The sequence below is a fragment of the Pararge aegeria genome, chromosome 13, assembly GCF_905163445.1.
Source record: "Pararge aegeria chromosome 13, ilParAegt1.1, whole genome shotgun sequence".
Lineage (NCBI taxonomy): Eukaryota > Metazoa > Arthropoda > Insecta > Lepidoptera > Nymphalidae > Pararge > Pararge aegeria.
Window position 1 is genome coordinate 2,163,291 of NC_053192.1, and position 22,987 is coordinate 2,186,277.

Below are 22,987 nucleotides of genomic sequence, written 5' to 3' on the forward strand. Positions count from 1 at the left end.
GCTTACCAGTTCGGGGCTGCCATTCCAGCACCTTGGGACCCCAACGTCCGTCCTATCTCCGAACTATGTGCCCGGCCCATTGCCTCATAAGAAGGCTCAGAGTCACTCAGCGAGCGATGGAGAGAGCTATGCTCGGAGTATCTCTACGCGATCAAATCAGAAATGTGGAGATTCGTAGAAGAACCAGAGTTACCGACATAGCTCAACGAGTCGCGAAGCTGAAGTGGCAATGGACCGGGCACTATACATATATATATATATATATATATATATATATATATATATACAAGCGGACCCAGCGCCATCTGTCGGGCTAATTTATCAATCTAAACCATCCAGGGTGCCACCCAAACAAATACCAAAAAAATAAGTTCAGTTCAAAAAGAAGGAGTTCAGTGACATACACACGCACACAAGAAATATATATATAAAGATATATATATATATATATATATTTATATAGTATTTTTTTAATATTATATATATATACATAGTATTTATCTTAATATATATAAATCTCCTGTCACGATGTTTGTCCGCGATGGACTCCTAAACTATTTGACCGATTTTAAATTAAATTGGCACACCGTGAGCAGTCTGGTCTAACTTAAGAGATAGGATAGCTTAGATCTTTAATTATAGTCGCAATTTTATTTTATTGCAAATTATTTGTCTATAATTAATTGACAGTCACATGTTATATATATATATATATATATATACTACTATAATCATTTAAGGCTTAGCGATACTGAATACTTTAAAAACAAAATCAAACGCAGACGAAGTCGCGGGCAACAGCTAGTATATATATATATATATATATACATAGTATTTATGTATATATATATAGCTATATATGCAAATATATATGTTTATTTATATACACCACCTACATCTGTTCTCTTTTCTTATAACTGGCGCTGCAGATTTTCTCCATTTTATATCATCTGCATTCAGGGTCGGTCAATATTTTATCTGTCGGTCGGTATTTTTTATTCCACTTCAAGTTAGCCCTTGACTACAATCTCCCCTGGTAGTAAGTTATGATGCAGGCTGAGATGGTAGCGGGCTAACCTGTTAGGGAGTATGGTAGTCATACCCATAATCGGTTTCTACGCGACATCGCACCGGAACACTAAACCGCTTAGCGGCACGACTTTATCGGTAAGGCCACCCACCAGACCTGACCTGAGAAAATTTAGAAATTATAAATGCATGCCCAAATTGCCTCTGCAGAATCCGGGACCTCCTACTTAAATTCACAGCGCTCACCGTTGCGCCACGGAGGTCGTCGTTGGTCGGTCTATTATGATTAGAAAAAAAGAAAAAGATTAAAGAGGCTGTCGATGCTCGACATTAATAAATTGTTTTTTTTTTGTTGTCAGAGGTAAAACCACCGGTGTCCAGTCCGAACCACACGTCAGCCGTGCAGTCGCCCGCGAGGTCGCTCATCCACCAAGACACAAAAGAAGATCTCACCGCCAGTATTAAAAGTGGTAAGGTTCATACATTTTGGATGGTTGGTTTGTGGTATTGTGATATACAACACACACACGTCGGGCAGGGCTAGCATGCGCGCCACGAGAAAATTATGTCTAGATATATAGAAATATTTTTGAAATAATAGTTCCAACGGCCTAGAGTTAGTTGAAAGGACAGACGGTAACATTATTACGCTAGTTTATGTCCCCAGTCAGACTGTTATTTTATACACCTGATAGTCAAAAGTCAAAGTCAAATATTTCTTTATTCAAATAGGCACATAGATGGCACTTTTGATGCGTTGATTACATACAGAATGTGTACATAAACAAAGCAGTGAGTAGTGACGGCGATAACTACATTCGTAAACCATAAACTAAAGCTACGAGGGTTCCAAACTCGCCCCCGTCTAAGAAGCCCACAGCAAACTTGGCCGGGTGTAATTTTTGTTATCACCATCTCACATTGTCATTTGAAAATATTTAAGAAAGAATCTGGTTAGAGCAATTGTTAACACCCAAGCTTTTTTATCGTTATCGTACGTAATACTTTACTTTTCTATAAGCTTTCGCTTAGTGCAGAACTTTTTTAGAGACGTCCCCAATTTATCAACCGGTAATTTGTTGTAAAATTGTATACAATTTCCTTTAAATGAATTGCTTATTTTGTGTAGTCTAGTGCACTGCAAGTTTATTTAGATTTAAAGACATTTATTCTCAAAAGAAACAGTTTCACTTAATGAGAAATTAAAATGAACATAAAGAAGTGGTAATATATTATCTAGTTAGTGTGATAAAAAAAACAAAACAAACACAAAAATACAAAAGGTGGCGCGTTTATAAAAAATTTAAACAATGATTTTTTTAGCTTTGTTTTTAAATGATTTAAAAGATTTCTCGCAAAAAATCTCTTTGGGTAGACTATATAGTAGTACTCCCTCAACCTGTATAGTTTTACTGCCATACTAAGTTCTAGTAATCGTACTAGGTAATCTTAATTTATGCTATTTCGTGTGTTTAGATGTGATTTAGTTTTGAAAGTAATTTGTGTATGTATGAATTTGGTAAGTATTTTTAGAATAGAATAGAATTTGTTTATTTACCAGAACAACACAAACAGACTTACATACGGAGTAACTTAAAATTTTGTACTTCATTATTAATAGCTTATGTCTATAATGTGTCGTGCCAATAAAAAGGTTCTGACTCAGCTTAATGTACCGGATATTAATGTACCCACAACGCTGGTATTCTGTCAGTACCTATTGAGTTTTTTTCTAACTAGTATGCATGTTTTGTATTTATACAGTTATTTATGTTGTTAAAGATATTGTATTTCATCGCAGAAGGGTCGGGTCGCGTGTCGCTCAGCGGATCGGGTTCTACGGACGACTCGAGATGGCCGCGACAAAATAGCGTGAGTGTTTATATTGATCTAAGAAAGTGATATACTTTTAAATTCGTATAACAATTTTGGAACCGACAGGATATGCGACTATCAGGCGATCGCTTACCGACTAAGTTACGGCTCTTATTCCACCAGTGCTGAAATTATAATATAAATAAATAAATAAATATATAAATATACTACGATAATACACACATCGCCATCTAGCCCCAAAGTAAGCATAGCTTGTGTTATGGGTACTGAGATAAGTGATGAAAATTTTTTCAATGAATATAATACACATAAATACTTATACAGATAAACACCCAGACACTGAAAAACATTCATGTTCATCACACAAACACTCTCCAGTTGTGGGAATCGAACCCACGGCCTTGGACTCAGAAAGCAGGGTCGCTGCTCACTGCGCCACTCGGCCGTCATTATGTCCAGTTTACCATTCTTGTAGCGACCGTAGCGCCATCTATTAGGAAACATTGCAGTTTCGATCTACCTTTCAAAGGTCCTTATTACAATGAGAAGAAGAAAAAGAAGTCTTAATTGCACATACAAATAGAAAGCTATATGAAATACGCTCTTAAAAGCTATATTTATAGAGCTACTCAAAGCTAACAATAACACTGGTCAGCAATGAAATCCTTCTTTAAAAAAAATTTACATAAATATGACGATTCAAATGTTCTGAGTTGGCCAATTTTTTCCTTCAACTCTAGGTTTTTTTCTATGATTTTTTTTTTAAATTTCAAAAATTTGGATTTTTTTTTATTTTTTTGCGCGTTAATGTTACAAATAGTTTATATACAAACAGTGTATGTACAAAATAAGTTTTAGCGAGTTGTAAGAGAAAGAAGGGAAGTACCGAAGGTGATTTTTATGGTAGTACATACGCGCATGCGCAGTATTCGCTGTGGCTCCACAACAGTTGAGTGAAAACTTGTCTCTTAATTGTTTACGTTTTGTATCAAATATTTTGGTAAGTTTTGCATAAAGTTCATGTTCCCTATATTGGTTTTGAGTATTTTATGTGTAGTTTATGTATTTTTTTATCAGCAGAAACAATAAATATAAAATATATGGCAAAGCTTGCTGGTTTCGGTTGGTCAATTCGCCGAGAAACTCCAATAGAAACAATGAAAAAGAAAAAAAAAACTACAAAATAACAAATTTTCTCACCATATAATGAGAGATGATAGGTGACAAATATTTGCTCATTTTGTGACTATAATTTAGGATTTTTCAATGTAAAACTTAGACTGTAATATTTATTCATTTCGTTATAATAATTGATGTTTTAATTATATTATTTGTTAATTCAATAAATATTATATTGGAAACCTACGTGTGGTACTTAATTGTATCTCAGATTCCGTGTATAGAGCACAAAATATGAAGAATTCATGCATGAGAACAAGAAGGAAAAAAAAATTTTTTTTTGCAGACCATTGTAATTTCTCATATAGAGATTAACAGCTACAAATCTCTGTTGGAATCGCACCCTTGAAGATCAAACTTAGACAGTGAGCTTTTCATTATCAGGGGCACTTAAGATAAATGTTTATTTATGGTACGACTGTCCTGGCGACACACAATGTGTCTTGTTAACGTGTTGTGATTTATGCTTTAATTATTATTTATTGTCTTGTTTTTAAGCGGTGATAGTATTGTGGATAAGGTTTCGGTTTTCCATTCGGTTTCACCTAGTTCGATCTCCGGCTCGTACTTGACTCTTTTATGTGCGTTTTTAATTTAAGCTATTAAACATCACAAGCTTTTAAGGGTGAAGGAAAATAGCGTGAGTAAACCGGCATGCCTGATTCTACATTGTTCTCAAGAGCGTGTCTAACAGCCGTATAGCCTCGATGTTTGAAAAAAACCATTCCCAGAACGATGAAACACCACTCGGCCACATAAAAAAAAGATCAACCCATTTACCGGCCTCAATGGGAAGGAATTAGGCCGGAATTATTTTCAATTTTAAGTGATATTTGATTTACTTAAAACACACAAAGCCTAGAAAAGTTACAGATACGTGGTGGGATTCGAAATCCAAGTCGTTACCACTGGGCTATCCCCGCTTCCGCTTGAAAATACCAAATATTATAGCATCTCTTAAATTACGTTATAATATAAAATTCCATCTCGCAAGAAGTACGAGTATGTGTCAGCAATACAATGTCGTTTGTTTATCTCGATACTGCTCTCGTCAAGTGACAAGTGTAGTGTTACTGCCATTTCTGAACGTCTTGCGTTTATTGCACTAGCTCTACCCGTGGCTGCGCCTGTGTTTACTATTTGCGTGTGGTGCACATAAACGGCTAAGTTTGTTATGGGCTTCTTCTTAGACCAGGACGCGTTAGGAACCCGTAGTTTTAGTTTTAAGTTTACGAATATGGTTATCGCCATCATCTCACTACCGTGTAACTCACATGTAATGTGCGCATCAAAAGTGCCAACTATGGGCCTACTTAAATAAAGATGTCGATCTGAAACCGTTGGTACATTACTCTGGAATGAAAGTTAGCTTATATGCTGATGAAAGCAGGCAGAATAGGGGATTCGGCCGTTCACCCTCTTTTACCTCTGTCGACCCCCGGGACGATGGCGTATTGTGGCAAATGTTGCCGTGCCTGCCAGCCTGGCAGCCAGGCCTTTGGGTGTTGCACAAGGGAGACACCGGTGTGTTCCCAGGTGATTTCGGAGCTTTACACTATGTGCATAGACAATTATAGGCTTAACAATTATTCATTGTAAAGTCAACATCTCCTGAGGATGCTCCGGTTTCGAAGCGAAACGTAATTTCGAAGAGGGTAATTTGCCGAAGAACTGTTTGGTGTGGAGTATAAGGATTGAAGAAATTATAAATTACACCACACAGATTCTCCTGCTTTTCGCGGAGTATAATTTTCATAATATATCTATGCAAATTATCAAGTATTGATTAAACCTAATGATTTAGCAGCTAACAGCGTAACACGGGCTTGTTAGCCATCCTCAGTATGTGGCTCAGCCAGGAAGAGCTTTAGGGCTCGAAATAGCAAAGGGGTCGTCGGATCGGGGACGTAAGGGTTACGGGCGGTGACTAATCCGCACGCCCCCTAGGCCGTGGTGAGAGCCCACGTACGGATGACGTCAGAAGTAGGGCACCTCGTCTTCCCCGGCGAATAAAATGTTCAAGTCCATTGGTTGGCCGGAAAGTAAGGACAAACAAACGCACTGATGCATTTATATACTCGAATGGATTAGTAACCTATAGGCGTCAAGTTACATTTTGTAGGCAGTTGTCAATGCGAAGCTTTCTTATCGCTCGGCAGTCGTCACATCCGCTGCCCTCACGCCGAAGTGATAGCATTGGCCGGACTGTGATTATAGTATGCGCGTGCGTTCTTTTTAAATAAGCATTTTATATTGTTTTTACTAGTGTTGTTAATTTTTAAATAGTTGTTCTTCCAGAATATAAAATACTGTTTCTGGGTTTAAAAAATAAAAATAAATCTATCAGTTGCTCCGTTGCTGCGCGAAACAAAGACATAACAACAAACTCAGTTACGCGTTTATAATAATTTGTGTGGTTCACTAAAAGTGTTAAAAATATAATAACTGTGCAGTTTTTCATTATAGAATGCTGATTTTATTTGTATTTCTGTAGATTTTTTGTTTTGATTGAACTTGTAGATAACTTTTATTATTATTCGTTTTGTGGGTTCGGTGTTGTGGTTCACGAGTTTAAAAGATGACTGCATTCTCACATCATCGGAGAATATTTGAGGAAGTGCGTATTTTAATGATTATTTTGTGCACTCGGGCAAATTACCGGCCATTTAGACATGGCTCAAACACATTAGTACATTTGATTTATATAGGTCCTGATTTTCGGTTACAAACGAATTATATCTGCTATTTTTGAGTAAATTATAGACCTTTGGAATGCATTTAAATCCTTTCTGCAGTGGTCCATAGAAGATTGTCGCACCACACAATGATAAATTGTTTATTAATTAATAACAGTAGCATCGTTTGTTCCCAGTTGTCAATGAAAGAATGGGACATCCCGTATGATGAGCTGAAGCTGTTCGAAGTGATCGGCACGGGCCGCTTCGGCACAGTATACCGCGGCAGCTGGCACGGCGCCGTCGCCGTGAAACTGTTGCATGTGAACGCGCTTAGCGATCACTCCGTGCCGTTAGACACCTTTAAACACGAGGTAAGTTGTATATAGTTCAACGGGTACGTTTTTTTTATGTAATAATAATTAAGACCCTATGAAAGCACATGTTCAGCTAATAAATTTCATTACATTTCATTTCTTAAATATAGTTCAACGGGTACATAACACGATAATATTTTTGGATTTGTCGGTATATCGACCCAGATGCATGGATCGTGGACGATCCACGCAATTCGCAACGCCATCAAAAAAAAAAAGAAGAACATTCCTTCATATTCTACTGTTGAGCATGCGAAATTTAAAGTGCACAACAAGAACAATCTTTATACATGTGTGCATCTTGTTTATTCCTCGTTACGGTATTATATCCGGCGCCTTGTTTAATGGGCACCGGATATAATCCCGTAACGAGGAATTTTAAGGTAACTCAACATTTTTATGTACTGGTAGTGCATCAGTACATTTATCAGCTTTCTCAACAGGATTGTGATTAATAATCTAACACGTTAACCCTATGTGATTTGGATTAAGAAACATTCCGCATTCAAACAGTATGTTCTTATATTTCTATCTTACTTTGATGACCGCATATAAAAAAAATTGGTTATTCCTAACAAGATAGTGATTGTTGTGATCAAGCATCTTGATTCCATACGAGCCTAACAAGAACATAGATACATCAAATAAGATGATAATGATTGTTTATCATAATTCAATGGACTGGGCAACTGGATTGCTCCTATTATTGTTACTTAACTAAGGCATATTCTTAACTGATTCAATTTACGTACTTGTTTAAGCTAAATAATTAAAAATGATCTAATCATACAAAGAAGTAAATAATAATAAATAAATAAATATACTACGACAATACACACATCTCCATCTAGCCCCAAAGTAAGCGTAGCTTGTGTTATGGGTACTAAGATAGCTGTTGAATATCTTTATGAATATAATACATATAATATACAGATAAATACCCAGACACTGAAAAGCAATCATGTTCATCACACAAACATTTTCATTAGAAACAACGTATTTATTTGTTAGAATCAATGAACATACCTACATTGTTAGTTCAATCTATAATGAACTTGCTGCTATAACTAATCAGCTTTTGTTGTTATGTTTATTATCATAATTGTTATAATTTATATAACGTCAACTAAGAGTAAATCTCTCTTAGTTGGCTTTCTTTTTTTAGAGTGTAGAGTAAAGATTAACGAAAATTTTCTACATGTCTCAAAAAAGAATTGACTCGGAAGTGTTTCGCCTTTTAGAGAGTCTGTTGTAATGATTATACTTTTGTCTCCAGGTTGCGACATTCAGAAAGACGCGTCACGAGAACCTGGTACTGTTCATGGGCGCGTGTATGAAGCCGCCGCGACTGGCCATCGTGACGTCACTGTGCAAAGGCATGACGCTGTTCACGCACATACACTTGCGCAAAGACAAGTTCACGAACAACAAAAGCGTTATAGTCGCACAGCAGATCTCACAGGTATTTCTTCTTCTTCTTCGTGGGTCGGTCTCCGTTCTTGGTTATCCAGCCATAGAGCCGTTGTGTCCACGCTGGGTGAGACAGCTGAGCTTACCCTAGCTTGGCAGGCTCTGCTTAGAGGACTTCCTTTTTTTTGTTTGTTGTCTCACAGTTACGTCTATGACCGTCCGAAATATCTTTTTTAAAGAGGATACCACCACAGAATAGGAACAGATGTACAAATTTTTGCACGCCAATCTTGGCAGAATGTGACATTTATTAAAAATAATTAACAGATCTATGTAAACATGTTGCATGTATCATGTTCCAGCAAAATAAAAATTAGTTGATTGATTACAGCTGGGTAGCCTAAGATGGTGGATAAGGAATATAGACCGAGCATCGGTACAACGTCCCATAAGTAGAAAATAAGGGGATGGCACGACAAGACGCTCGTTGTTGACTATACTTGTCAGTGGACAAGGTTTAATTTCCCATATGTTTGTCTGTACAGGGTATGGGTTACCTGCACGCGCGGGGCATTGTCCACAAAGATCTGAAGACGAAGAACATATTCCTGGAGAACGGGAAGGTGGTGATCACCGACTTCGGACTCTTTAGCGTCACCAAACTGTGCTTCGGTAACAAGTAAGGCTTTTAGTTTAACACTGTCCGAATTTATATTTCGTTGTCTATAGTATCAAGTGGGACGTTTTTGCTAGTTATCGCTTCTAACACCCTACCGGAAAAGACTGCCGGTAGGGTGTAGCGATAAATACCGCGTACAAATCGATTAAGGGTAAGGTGACTGCCATACGATTAACAGGTTAGCCAGCTACCACTGCACCACCAATTACCACAAGGTGAGTTTGCAGTCACGGGCTAACTCATTCGTAGTGGGAAAAAAACACTCCTCCAATCGTAAAACCCGTAATGTTTTAGATGAAAAGAGATGAATATACCATATTACCGCGTCGTAATCGTGACGGCCGATTGGCGCAGTTTGCAGCAACCCTGCTTTCTGAGCCCAAGGCCGTGGGTTCGATTCCCACTGCTGGAAAATGTTTGTGCGATGAGCATGAATGTTTTTCAGTAACCGGGTGTTTATATGCATATTATAAGTATTTATAAATTATTCATAAACATATTCATCAGTCATCTTAGTACCCAGAACACAAGCTACGCTTACTTTAGGGCTAGGTGGCGTAGTGCTTTTTGTCGTAGTATATTCTCTTGAAAAAATAATTTCTAATTTCCACAGCGCCCGGGGTGACAGTCTGGGCATCCCGCCCGGCTGGCTGTGTTACTTGGCTCCAGAGGTCGTGCGGGCGTTGAGGCCGCACGCATCGTTGCACCTACCTTTCTCCAAAGCCACAGATGTATATGCGTTTGGGTAAGAGGAATCCATATGATCAATACTCCCCATACTAATATTATAATTACGAAAATGCGCTTTCGTCCTTACTTCACGCCCCAATCGACTTTTTTGTGGCATAGAGTTGAAAGAACGGAGAGTTACAAAGGGCTAGTTTTGGTTCTGGAAAAACATCAAATTCCAAGGGTGGTATACAGGAACATTCGCATTTCTTGCACCGAATATCGTTCTTCCTTTACGTCCTAAGGAAGCAACCCAACGAATTATTCATCACGAGTATAACAACGCGGGCCGCAGCTGGTATTACAATAATTGCTTCGCTAGTCTTCTGGTTTGTTATCTTCTACGGATTCCGAGATCCGGCGTTCATTGTCAGATCAAGCCAATAATTTCTAAGTATGGCTGTTAGAGATTACGGTAACCCGCGGTTCCGGTTTTCTATGTGTAATGTATCAGTATAAAAATATAAGTAGGTAGTCACAAAATAAATGTCAAACAAAGTCAGTCTGAGCTCAATGCCTTTGCGTTTCACTTCTGAATTACAAGTGGCGCAGTTTTTCGGTAATTTTGTTTAAAAATCATCATGGCTTTATGGAAAGTTCCATGAGTTTTATATTCATGCGGGGGCAAAGTGGGATTCCTATGCGCGGCTCGTAGAACAGTTCATTTGACTAAATGCGATCGGGCGTGAGTTACGTTTCTCTATTATAAGGGTAGAGAAAAGTTCACGGATTGAACTCGTCAAATTTTTTAATTGTTCATGGGTTAAATACGTCTAATTCTAAATCTTTCTCGGATTGAACACGTCAAGTTCTTAAATTCTTCTCGGATTGAAGTTGCTTAGTTCTTAAATTGTTCACGGATGGAACGCGTCAAATTCTTTGATTGTTCACGGATTGAGCTCGTCTAATTATTCGGTTGTTCATGGATTGAACTCGTCTAATTTTTTGATTGATCACGGTTTGAACCCGTCAAAATCTTTGATGGTTCACGGATGGCAAATACAAATTCTTGGACTGTCCGTGCATTGGATTTATCAATGGCTCTCATCAACAGGACGGTATGGTACGAGCTGCTGTGCGGGGAGTACCCGTTCAAGGGCCAACCGCCGGAAGCCATCATTTGGCAAGTTGGCAAAGGAGTGAAACAGTCGCTTGCGAACATGCAAGCATCTAGAGATATTAAGGTAAAACTTTACAAGATTTACTTGAATTCCTTACACACAGCTTTTTACACCAACTGTATATGACAGGTTATGCTTTCGGACTAGTCCGAATATTATAAACCCGAGAGAAATCGCAGAAAATACGAGCCAGAATTTCTGAACTATAAAAACTAATTACTCCTAATTTTAGCATCATATTTTTATATCTAAAATAATGTCAATATGAAATTATTAGTTTTTTTGTTTAGCCAACTTTCACGCAGCAACAGAGTAACGCAATGATGGGATTATTTTGTATAGATAGTTTGTGGAAGGAATAGTGCAATAGGAAAACTAAACCGTCCTACGATCCACATTAGAACTATGTGGGGAGACAACTACCAATCCCTTTTTATGAGGCGATGCCTAGCTTTAGGACAGTAGTAACATATATGCAGTGGCGTGCACTTCATACATGCACAAAAGCACTGCTTACCCTAAATTTGAAATATAGCTCGTCTAGGAGGAGGATTTTTGACATTTAATGAAATTTCCCTGCTGTATGCATACCCTGGTAAGAAACTCAGTGCACGCCACTGCATATATGTAATAATAAGTATAGAGTGGGTCTACTAGGCCGATCGTCATGGCAACAGATGGGTACGGTGCGGAGTAGGAGGGCCGCCTGCCCGCGACGACAACGATAGGCCGGCTATGCCATACTTGCTCGCCGGTACTTCCAATGAGTACCGTATAGTTGTGCCACTATAATATATCCATAACACATAATATGTTAAAAGAGTGATGACAGATATATGCTCTTTAGCACTTTAACTGTAGAAATCATATGTCGCCGAATTACTATATTATGCAGTCGCTCCCAGCGGCCGTACTATGCGTACACGCACGCGCTGCGAGCATACATTTCTGTTTTTCACAATGGCGTACACTTTTGTTATTGCCACGTTGTTTTACAGCGTAAGAAGAGATGTTGTTTGAAAATAACAATAGAGTCGCTAACTGTTACAGTTGTTTTGTTAAAATTCGAGTGCTCTGAGTCTTGTTCGCGGCCGCAACATTTCTAGTGGCTTGTTTTTAAGTTTTCTATGGGTGAGGAAAGTGACGTTAATTATTGTCTGTTCTTCCGCAGGATATTCTAATGCTATGCTGGTCGTACAGATCGAGCGAGCGGCCGGACTTCCCCCACCTACTGTCCACGCTAGAGAAGCTTCCCAGAAAGAGACTAGCGCGGTCTCCCTCGCACCCCGTACACCTGTCCCGCTCCGCCGACTCGGTGTTCTGAGGCTAGTGAGCGCTGTGTGTGGCCTTAACTTGTTACTGTGCTTCGAAACCAGTCCGATGCAAACGTCGTTCAAACAATGACTACGCGGGCGTTTAGTTTGACCCACCTTACAACAAGAGAAAGCGTTTTTTTTCTTCGGATCGCGTACTAATGTTGACCAAGTTTATTGCTTTATTTACCGGTGGTTGAACCCTACGGATCCAATCAATTTGGGCATGATGTCAAACCAAAGGGGGCAAAGAATTGGGGTGGTTGGACTAGAAGATAGTCCTTAGGTTACTGATACTAGTGTAGTGGTAATTTTATGGACGCACGTAAGGAATCGGGGGCCTTGTCTTCGCTGGCGAAGACACAGCCGAGATTGGCGTTTGGTGTACCCTTTCTAAAAGATTACCACACTCGCCTTACCGCAAGTCGTTTTCGTGTATCGAAGCACTTACACTTCATACTAAAATAGACCTTATGCAACATGTACTGTGGCTCAAATTTCTACGCACTGTTACAGCGAGGTCTTGTTGTAATGTTCGTAACAATAAAATCAATAGTAAATACAGGATTTTTGATCCTAAAACCATACTACGATGATCTTATTGTTATCTCGATACTTCAAAAACGGCTTCAGGAACATTCACATTTTATACTACGGGTTTATTGTATGTCTGGGTTGTAAAAGATTGGGACGTCTCACGAGTATAATTACATTTTATGGAGTTAACGCAAATTTGTCCACACGACCTCTCTGGCGCAGCGTTGAGCGCTGTGGTTTTAAGTGGAAGGCCCCGCGTTCGATCCCCGGCTGGGGCTATTTGAGATTTTTTCCGGCTACGGCCGTTGCTAGTTACCTCAACGACATAACTACCGAGGCAGACGTGTCGTTAAGCGATTTAGTCCTAGATCCTATAAAAAATATCGAAAATACTACAATATATAATAAATATACTGGTACTGAACATAAAGCTGTTCCTTTCGCACTTCTCTCTAAAGAAGAGGACGGCTTGGGATTTTATTTTAATGTAGTTTGAATTTGTGACTATATTATAAGTATAGTTTCGGAATATCAACAAATTAAATTGGAAATAAATACAAATAATAAAAACGTAAATTCAGCCTTACGTTATACCTGCGGTTTTTCGAATATCCCCAATATAATCATTCCACATTTTTTGTGAATTTTTTGAATATCACATTACAGTCGAACCACACATCGAATTTTTTTTTTTGCCATCTAGCCCCAAAGTAAGCCTAGCTTGTGTTATGGGTATATTAACGGATGTATAATTATGAACAATATACTAAATACTTATAGTATATAGATAAACACCCAGCAACTTAAAAACATTCATGTTCATCACACAAACATTTTCCAGTTGTGGGAATCGAACCCACAGCCTTGGACTCAGAAAGCAGGATCACGGCCCGCTGCGCCAATCGGCCGTCATAAATATTTTTATTGTTTGTATTTTCAAAGTGCCTGGTGTTAAATTTTTACCTTGGCTTACACTTCGATTGCTATGGACCTTAAAGAGTGCCATGTAGTGACAATAATGTTGCCCATTATTTAAACTAGATGGCGCGCTTTTATTCCATATTAACAGTAGAAAACTATAACGTGATCGAATAAGTAAACGTATACTGTTGCACAGTATTGACACTAGACTGGCGCTATTTTTATTCAATACAAATCGTATTTAATTTTCGAATTTCGGTAAACGTACGTAGGTAATCTGACACTAGGCACTCCGTACGTTCGCCGAAACTTTGTTTGGCGTCAGTTTGCATTCGTAAAATGTATGGTCAACATTTATGTGGAAGCTCCGGTAACAATGAAACGTGAGTTGAGAGCGTATACTGGTGAATTAATTAAAAGTTATAAATTATACTGTACAGATTTCTCTAACTTTCCTGTATTATAATAAATTAAGTGAGGTTCATTTAAGGGTCAACATTGTAAAAGTTAACTGAATAGTTCTGACAATAATGCCCGTTTTCACGAACGCCCAACAAGGTAACGCCTAATCTAAGGAGATTCCTAGACATACATCAATAGTTATCACCTAAGAATTGGTGATAGCCTTTTTTTCTATAGACATTCGATTTAGGCGTTGCCTATATTTCGTGAAAACGGGCATAAGAATTATTCATTAACGTACATAAGGGTCATTAACGCGCTATATTTATTAGTGTAAACAGGTAAATTAATACTTAGTGAAATGGAATATAAACAATGCACACTAAAATAATTATAATAATATTGCGTACTGCGTCCATACTTGATCTTAGTTCGATTAAATTATACTTTGTTTTTCTGTACGGTTCTCTCGTAATTGATAATCCCATCAGCGTCATCATCTTAATCATCTGATAAAAAACTAAGACACCGGGAGGTATCTTTGCATCGTTCGAGTCCATGTAGGACTGAGGTGCATCGATAATTCATTTATTTCAAGTAGGCCTAAGCACTTTTGAAACGTCAAGTAAAAAAAATACAGATATATCTTCCATAGGATCACGACGATCACTGTAAGAAATTACTTTAAAATCTGAACCGAACAGTCAATTGAATTCCTTAACATAATGGCAGTCTCCGAGAAGCTTCAGTCGGTTTACTACCATCGCTTAATGCAGTAATATTTCAAAATTGTTGACGCTCTTCCTTTTTTTACATCCTACTACAAGTTAACTCTTGACTGCAATCTCACCTGATGGTAAGTGACGATACAGTCTAAGATGGTAGCAAGGTGGTTCGCAGTCAAACGCTCCGCTGTCAACAAATAGAAACGGTTAAGTATGGACGCAAACCTTTGTCTTTGATCTCTTGATTTAACGATAGATTAAATTATATTTTCGTATTTAAATGTGAAAGTTGACTGTTGTTGATTAAAAAAAAAAACCTGTAAATATTGTATAGTGTTAAAGGTTTTGCTGTGATGACCGTATCCGGAGCGAATTTCTTGTGGTCTTGTAAATAGTAGTAATTTTCAATTATTGTAACTACATATTATCCGTTCGGAATGCTGAGCGGAAGTTACTTTGTCGAAGTAAATTTCTTAGCCTTTGTTGTCTATGGCGTCGAAATCTTAACATCCCAGCAAGTGAATATTGACATCCCTTATACAAACACTGTCATTTTTTATACCACTTATTGGAGGATCATACAGATGGGAGAATAAGAAACAGACAAAATCGTATGGTGTTTACAGAAAATACTTATTGATCATTACACGTAAACTATAATTTAAAAATCGAACTTGATTTAATGAGTTAAACTTCTTTGAAATAAATTCCATTTACGAATTAACCCATAGACAACAGGCCGTTATTGTAATAGTTTATTAAAAGAATATTGCACTAATTCTCGATCTTTTTGCCTGTTTTGTTTTTACTCAGGTCCCCATTTTTACAGAACTTTTACATTATTAGCTTTACAATTTGAAATTACATCAGGTGACAAAGTTTCATACGCTGAACATTTTTAACTCTTCGAAGTAAAATAAATTGAAAAAAAGAGTGTATTAGTAGCCTAGGCACTGTATTAATTTAATAGTTGTTGTAAGTTATCACCATTTATTTATTTCGCGCTTAAATATTGAGTCAGTATTTTTGTATTATATTAACAATAACCCTCTCAGACGGTTAAGTTAAAATTAGCTTTAAAATTGCATAAATCATCGAAAGAAAACGAGCTATTGAGCAATTTCAAATTCTATTCAAAATGGAGGTAACGCAATGGCGGCATTCGGTCGACATTTTGAATTTAGACCAGTAATCCACACTAAAGTGATTCATGCAATTTGATATGAATAAACCTGACTAGGATATACCTTTATAATTGATTTTCAATATAACTTTGGCAGACCTAAATGGGATTTTATTTATCTTTAACTGAAAAGAAAGAAAAGTAAAACTTGTGACCGCCAGCAGAGTTGGGACAGAAATCTGTATCTTTATAGTTTTCTTAACTGCTAGGCATGATTTACGGTCTTATGTCATAAATAGAGCGTTAGGTATATAAAAATCAAAACGCCTGGAATGGTTGAACGGAAATGATTTTAATTATAAAATTGTTTTGTACAGCTTAAACCCTACAAACATTAAGAGCGGGTGGGAGGGTCTTCTTACATATAAAATTTAAAAAAATCAAAATTCAAAATATTTATTTAATTTTAATTTAGTTTATGAGCCACCAGGAAGGACCACCAACACAATATGCTCGGTCGATTTTATTTGTGACAAAACAACGTTGCGCGCCGCACCAGACTGATCGCAACGAAAGCACCGGGTGCCCTCGCTCTCACCCATTTTCCATTCAAAATGGCAAAGTTATACTGAATCGTTAAATCGGGTTAACTAGGCTATTAATAGCCATTGCACATAATCGTGATCTCGAACGACTGACGTCCACTCACATGACATTTTTGATGACCTCTCTAGCGCAGCAATGAGAACCCGGGTCCGATTCCCAGCAGGGGCAAATGAAGAATTCATCCTTTTTTGAATTTTCTCTGATCTAGCACCATACCGACAAAGACGATTTCCGGGTTGGCTTATAACTGCCAACTTATAACAGGTTAGTCCGTTAACATCTGCATCAACGCACCACCAGATGATATTGCAGTCAAGGGCTAACTTGTACTTGTAGAATATAAAAATTAAAAAAAAAACTTACTGTGGGCAAAGTTCTTTCTTCCGCCCGCTGAGTGACGAATTCAGACCATAGTTGGAACTATTCGTAGTTATCTGCTGCGTTCGCAGTTCGTTGTATTTGACGGTTAACAACTACTCGTAAAGAAGATTATTTACAAAGGCTCTTTTCAGTTAAGGAGCTAGTGGCAAATTCGGTATATGAATCTTTACATAGTATAAAATCGATTCGCTTGCGTCGGTTGTAAGCAATTTTCATCAATACAAGAGTGATTTAAGAAGAAGGTTTACATGTACTTTCATAATATAGTAGAGAAAAGCAAGATTTGTAATGCGAGGTCGTAACAAACATATTTTTGAGAGATTACATTGCAAACGCTGACTAAATTTTACGAGATTTCTTAAATTAATATGTTACGGAATGGATTGATGATGGATTAATTTATTTGTCGGCGTCTTGGCGATTTGTTTTAAAGTCTTGTTAACTACCATTTGTGCCACTTGCAATTTTTTATTTATTATAAAGCGGTAACAGGATAGTATAGCAGCAGTCACAATTAGTAGTTAAATAAGAACTTCACTATTTCATATTTCAGGGACGATGATAACTAATTTAAAAATGTCTGCCACCAGCTCTTTACCTATTTAGTAAAAGTTTTTATTAAGATTTGACAAAAAAGATGCTCTTTTTTTTCTGTTTTTGTATAGGTACAGAAAAAAGAGTGTTTATGTTAAAGAAATATTTGCCCGTAGCCAATGAGCTGTTTATGTGTTGTGTTAGGGCTTGCGTTAGCCCTAACACAGACGACGAACGCCGCTGCGACATTGCATTGCAAGCATTGCAAGCTGTTATCACTTTAGTACATTTTGTATAGACAACTCAGTATAAACTATAGACTCCTTATATTACCGAGCATAGACCGGGCCATTTAACAAACAAAATGGCACCTGACTAATTTGCGCCAAAATTATTTATAGATTTTCAGTAGCAGCCCGGAGTTGGGATTGCGTTGTCGTCATCATATTCATAATAATGTACCTCCGGCACCATTCTACCACAGAACTGGGAGACATTCTTATGTGGTTGACATTCGGTCAACACGTGCGCAGCGTTTTCATACACGTTTCTGACACATACATCCTGAATGCTTTCAAGGCAAGTTAGACCGCATCATTGCTTTCCATTGCGCATGATAGTCGTCAAGCCTATCTAGGATAAAAAAAAAACTAACGTTGGGTGCAACAAGAGGTTGCATTTTTAATTTTAAAAATTACTAATATTACAAATGTGAAAGTGTCAGTCTTTCAAAATTATTAATTACGCCTAAGGGGAATGAGGATAATGGAATGACGTCAGGCGGGCACCCGGGTTTGTAGCATAAAAATAATATACCTAGTATGTTATTTGCAATGCAATGTATCGCGCCGCGATAAGTCACCGTGTGCGTTTACCTTTAGGAATACATGTGTATAAAATAATGAATAGTTGGGCTACTGTATCTAACTAATATCTTAAATTCAACAGAGACTTTAACTTTGTAAAATTATAAATAAACTAGAAGTATAAATAAATCGCAACATGGTCGGCGCAGAATTTCTACTATCGGAAATGATTCCATGTGAAGCGCTGCCTGATGACATTAAAAATGTGTTCAGCCGTTCTGGAGATAAGGCCATTAGTCCAGCCTTGGACTATACGCTAATGATGAATTTAGTTTACGATATTCGTGCGTACGAATTATTATGAATGTTACTGAGATATTCATAGTGTATTCATTGAAGTTAGCTTTGTTTTATTTTGAGCATTAACTTGTATCTCACAAAGACCGTTTCGCTTAGTTTGTTATCGAATTAATTATGCATAAGCTCGGGATATATTGTGTTTTGACAGATGTATTTAATTTTTGCAATAAAAATACGTGTGTCAATACATCGCACTAAGTACCATAGTTCGTAATGAGTATACTAACGTCATTTTCTTATTACAGTACTCTTTGAGAGTACCGGAACGCAGGCAAAGCTGAGCCTCATCTTGGGCATGGACGGAACCCGCTCTCCTCTCCACTCGTACTCGTGTCGGGTGGCAAAGTTTTCTCAATGAGTACCTACTCATTACTCGTATCGCATTACAACAACCGAGGCTAGTTCACATTAGGCGACCATGTCGAAAAGCGATTAAAAACAAGTTAGCGCATTGGCAAGTAAACTTGACAGAGTAGTCTCGAGCGGAGCTCTGGCAATTTTTTTCCCCACCACAAATTTTACTCGACTCGGTCTGCCTACTCGCCCTGTTTAAACCGTTGACTTAGGCCGAGAGCGAGTTGAATCAAAAATACTTTATTACACACTCGTGTAACAAAGGCGGCCTTATCATTTATTTTGACTCGCTAATGTATTGTTACATTTAAATTTACATATGATAATTTCCTGTGTGGACCAGCGTACTCTTAGTTCTTACCAGACGTTAGTCGTTACTGAACCAAATTAGTTTACCAATGTAAATGGTGAAAGATGAGTCGAATAATGCTGGAGTTACTGTAGTTTTCTAGGCTGAGCTGGTTCAATGTAAACAGTTTTACAGTCGTGAGATTGATATACCTTGGTCTTAGTTTGTTTACGGTAAAAAAAAGTCTCAAACGCCGTGCATAGTCCTTTATGCGTTACCGTAACCTGCTATTTATTTACCTCGTAACTAACTAAAGCGAAAGTCTTTTAAAGTATTTTAGAGTACAATATAATATTTTGATGAGTAGACGAGGTAAATAAATTATTTGATGTTTTTAATGCGAATATCTATTAATTTAATGCGGTAAACACGAGGGAGGGAAAAGTTACAACTTACAGTATCTTTAAATTACTTACTGAATACAGAATAGGCTATGTGTAATTAAAAATTACACATGATCTAGTATTCCTTACCTTTATGTCTAGTGCTTTAATTATCATAACTTCAAAACGCTCTTAATTAAAACAATACTCACAAAATAAGACGTGGGCAAAACCGCAGAAAAAAAGCTTGTATGTTACTTAAATTATATTATCACAAGCATGACTGAAAAAACGCTAACATTTTTTCTTTACTTTCCATCTCTTAGATGGAAAGTAAAGAAAAAGATCTGGGCTCAGATTTCCTGATTTATAACTTGAAAAACTTAGCGTAATGTGTTTTATGACGTTTAATGTGACACATCTTCATACAGGAACTGTCACATTGATATCACAAATTGCATTTCGATTTGTAAGTTAATATATATATGACGTATGTTCTGGTTACCCATCGGCTGCTGAATTTCCTGATTTATACATTTTGTCTATGGATCAGTAGATTTATGTAGTATATATAATTGTATACTCTAATCCAAATCCCATGGAGATGACGTTTCAGATCAGATCATCGCATCTCCACCAGTTACCAACTGTCTGGAAAATAACAGAGAAGGAGGAAAGGGCCGTAACTGTGTATACGGTGTGTATTCAAAAGGTATCAAAGTTTTGACAAGCCCGCACCAGCGGTTCTCACTGACCAAAAGGTATAGCCTGAAGTCACTTACCATATCTAAGAGATTATACTATCTTTTTATGATATAACAATCAATCTCCTTTACGGAATATCATTTTTTGATGGAGATTAACTACTGTGTGATGTTAAACCACTATACTATTTTTTATTTTTAATAAAAACATGGCAAGGGTGTATAGCTCCATGAATTTATAGAAAGCAACTTCAAATCCATTGCAACTGGTGCGGCCAGGAGTTGCATACCTTTGAACATAACTCAATGTGGTCAATAATGGTGATACCATTATGTTACTAAATTATTAGACATAATGATGTAAATAAAAAGAGCATTCCTTTAAGCTGTTTGTTTTATTGTAACGTTTATTTCCGTTTATAAATAAGTTAAGAATTAGAAACACAAGCCTGGAGTGAAGGTGGAAATTATAGTTTCTCCTCTTAGAACAAATTAAAACATTGGAATTAGAACTTTATGTAATAATAAGACTGAGTATATAAAATGTTTGTGCCTGCTCATAGCCCAGATTTCAATGTTTTATTTCACTTAAGTTTGTGAGTCTATAGAATATGTTAAGGCCATTAATACATTTTGCCACATTTGGTTCTAATGAATCACATTGGGTGGTATGGTGATATTGGTGATAACAAAAAAAGATTACCCGGCTAAGTTTGTTGTGGATTCTTCTAAGACCAGGGTTGACCAGCGTTTAGAAAACCCATAGCTTTAGGCTTAAATTGGCGAGTGAAGTTATCATCATCCCTTTACAATTAATATGTGTATGAACGCTGCAACTTCCAAGTGAATGCAGTTTTTGATTTAGATGATAGCAGCTGAGACTGAGCAAGAACACAATTTACACTACAGTATAAGGCTAAAGCTGCTAATAGCATACCTTTGTATTATCTTCCAATATGGACCAAACTCCTGTGTGGACATTAGCAAAATTTCTCTCAATGAGTACAAGCTTGTATTCATAACATTACTTTTGAATGTAATTTGTGTTTAAAAATAGAAGTGTGATAGAGTAAATAAAAGCAGATAAAATAAAATATTGTTTACATCATGAGACAAGTCTGAGAGGCTGACTTAGTAAAGATATACACAACTTTTACTTATAGCTGTGTACACACAGCTATAAGTAAAACCACTATATACATATAGTTACTGGTTTTTTAAAGAAATTACATAATATTCTTAACCATCTCCTACCACTACTGCTAACCATTGGTCTTCTAAGGTATTTTTACAAATCACAGCTTTACTTTCAGTGCTGTCAATTTTGTAACATCATAACCTAGTCACCACAAACTTCCAAAGCTTTTGGCACACGCTATTAAAGCCTTAGGAGTCTGTCAGTTTCATGATTTGGAAATACATATATAATTATGATGACCAGTATTTAAAATTAATACACATGCCCAGCTAAAGTGGCAGAAATATTATTACTCATCTTTTTTATTTCCTCCTGGCTCATAAACTCTGCTCCTAAAACGGCATTGCCCAATGCTATAGTTTCTTTCATGGAATTTGCTTTAATCCAAATCCTGCCATTCATCCCTGCAGCCAGTTCAAATGGCCATTCATTCTTCAGAGACTCAAGTAAAGGGCACTGAGGGCTAAGAATCTTCCTTATAAGGTTTATTGAACATTTAAATACAAACCCGTCAGTTAAGACACCCAATCGACCTTTATGTCCAAAGGAATCTATACATACAAGTTCAGGCTCCATATCTTTGCTCGCTATTACCAGTTTTGCGTATATTATATCTCCAACCTGTACTTCTGGCCTGTTCTTTTTAGTAGCTCCTTCAAAGGATAAATAGGATAAAGCTGCTGTGGTGCTTCCGCCGATATCAACTCTAAAAATATCACCAGCTTTTTGTGAGACAATGCCTATAACATTTTCCCCTCTCGACGGCACATACCTCTTCTGATAACTGTCTATCCAGTAAGTATGAGGATTCTTTTTCTTCAGAACACCTGCTTTCGTAATATAAACATGGTCTTCCTCTTTTCGTAGACCCGGGCCAATTACAACACGGGATTTCGCATTGTCCGTTGAAATTTCATCGAAATAATCGCCCGGTAGGACGACGTCGCCGATTGATACTTTCATGTTTCAGCTGAATTTTTAATTATACTTTGAAAAACATGTGCTGTTCTTTGTTTACCTACGTTTGAAAATAAAAGATCAAAATGACATTGACATGTGCAAAGGCAAGATAATGCCAACCCAACTAGAAATATACCTCAACTCTGGCTTGTCTTTGTCTGTGTCCACACATTTTTTTTTTGAAATAGTCAATGTTCGATGAAAGAGGCCTATGTTCAGAAGTGGATGCACGTTGTCTGTTGATGATGGTGATGATGATGATATACAAAAAAGCTGTGGTCTGCTGTGCAAAGCTTTTTGTACTTTAGCTTTGGTCAGTTTATTATTGTCAAAGTCCTGAGATTGTCAGGCCTTAA

The 22,987-nt window shown here is 37.2% G+C and overlaps 2 protein-coding genes across 2 annotated transcripts in view; one reads left to right on the top strand and one right to left on the bottom strand.

Annotated features, from left to right (window-relative positions):
- LOC120628931 (kinase suppressor of Ras 2) overlaps positions 1 to 13,678 on the top strand; it is a 29,443-nt gene extending 15,765 nt beyond the window's left edge. Inside the window, exons 11-18 of the mRNA XM_039897616.1 lie at positions 1,389 to 1,499; positions 2,831 to 2,901; positions 6,917 to 7,093; positions 8,373 to 8,558; positions 9,052 to 9,185; positions 9,799 to 9,930; positions 10,969 to 11,098; positions 12,207 to 13,678. Coding sequence (XP_039753550.1) covers positions 1,389 to 1,499; positions 2,831 to 2,901; positions 6,917 to 7,093; positions 8,373 to 8,558; positions 9,052 to 9,185; positions 9,799 to 9,930; positions 10,969 to 11,098; positions 12,207 to 12,359 — 1,094 coding nt within the window. The 3' untranslated portion in view covers positions 12,360 to 13,678. The remainder of the gene's footprint in view (positions 1 to 1,388; positions 1,500 to 2,830; positions 2,902 to 6,916; positions 7,094 to 8,372; positions 8,559 to 9,051; positions 9,186 to 9,798; positions 9,931 to 10,968; positions 11,099 to 12,206) is intronic.
- A 7,171-nt stretch (positions 13,679 to 20,849) lies between these two features.
- Positions 20,850 to 22,722, bottom strand: LOC120628613 (exosome complex component RRP40). The gene has a single exon (XM_039897075.1). It carries the CDS (start codon positions 22,632 to 22,634, stop codon positions 21,924 to 21,926), a length of 711 nt encoding a protein of 236 aa, XP_039753009.1. The 5' UTR covers positions 22,635 to 22,722; the 3' UTR covers positions 20,850 to 21,923.
- Between the last annotated feature and the right edge of the window lie 265 nt (positions 22,723 to 22,987).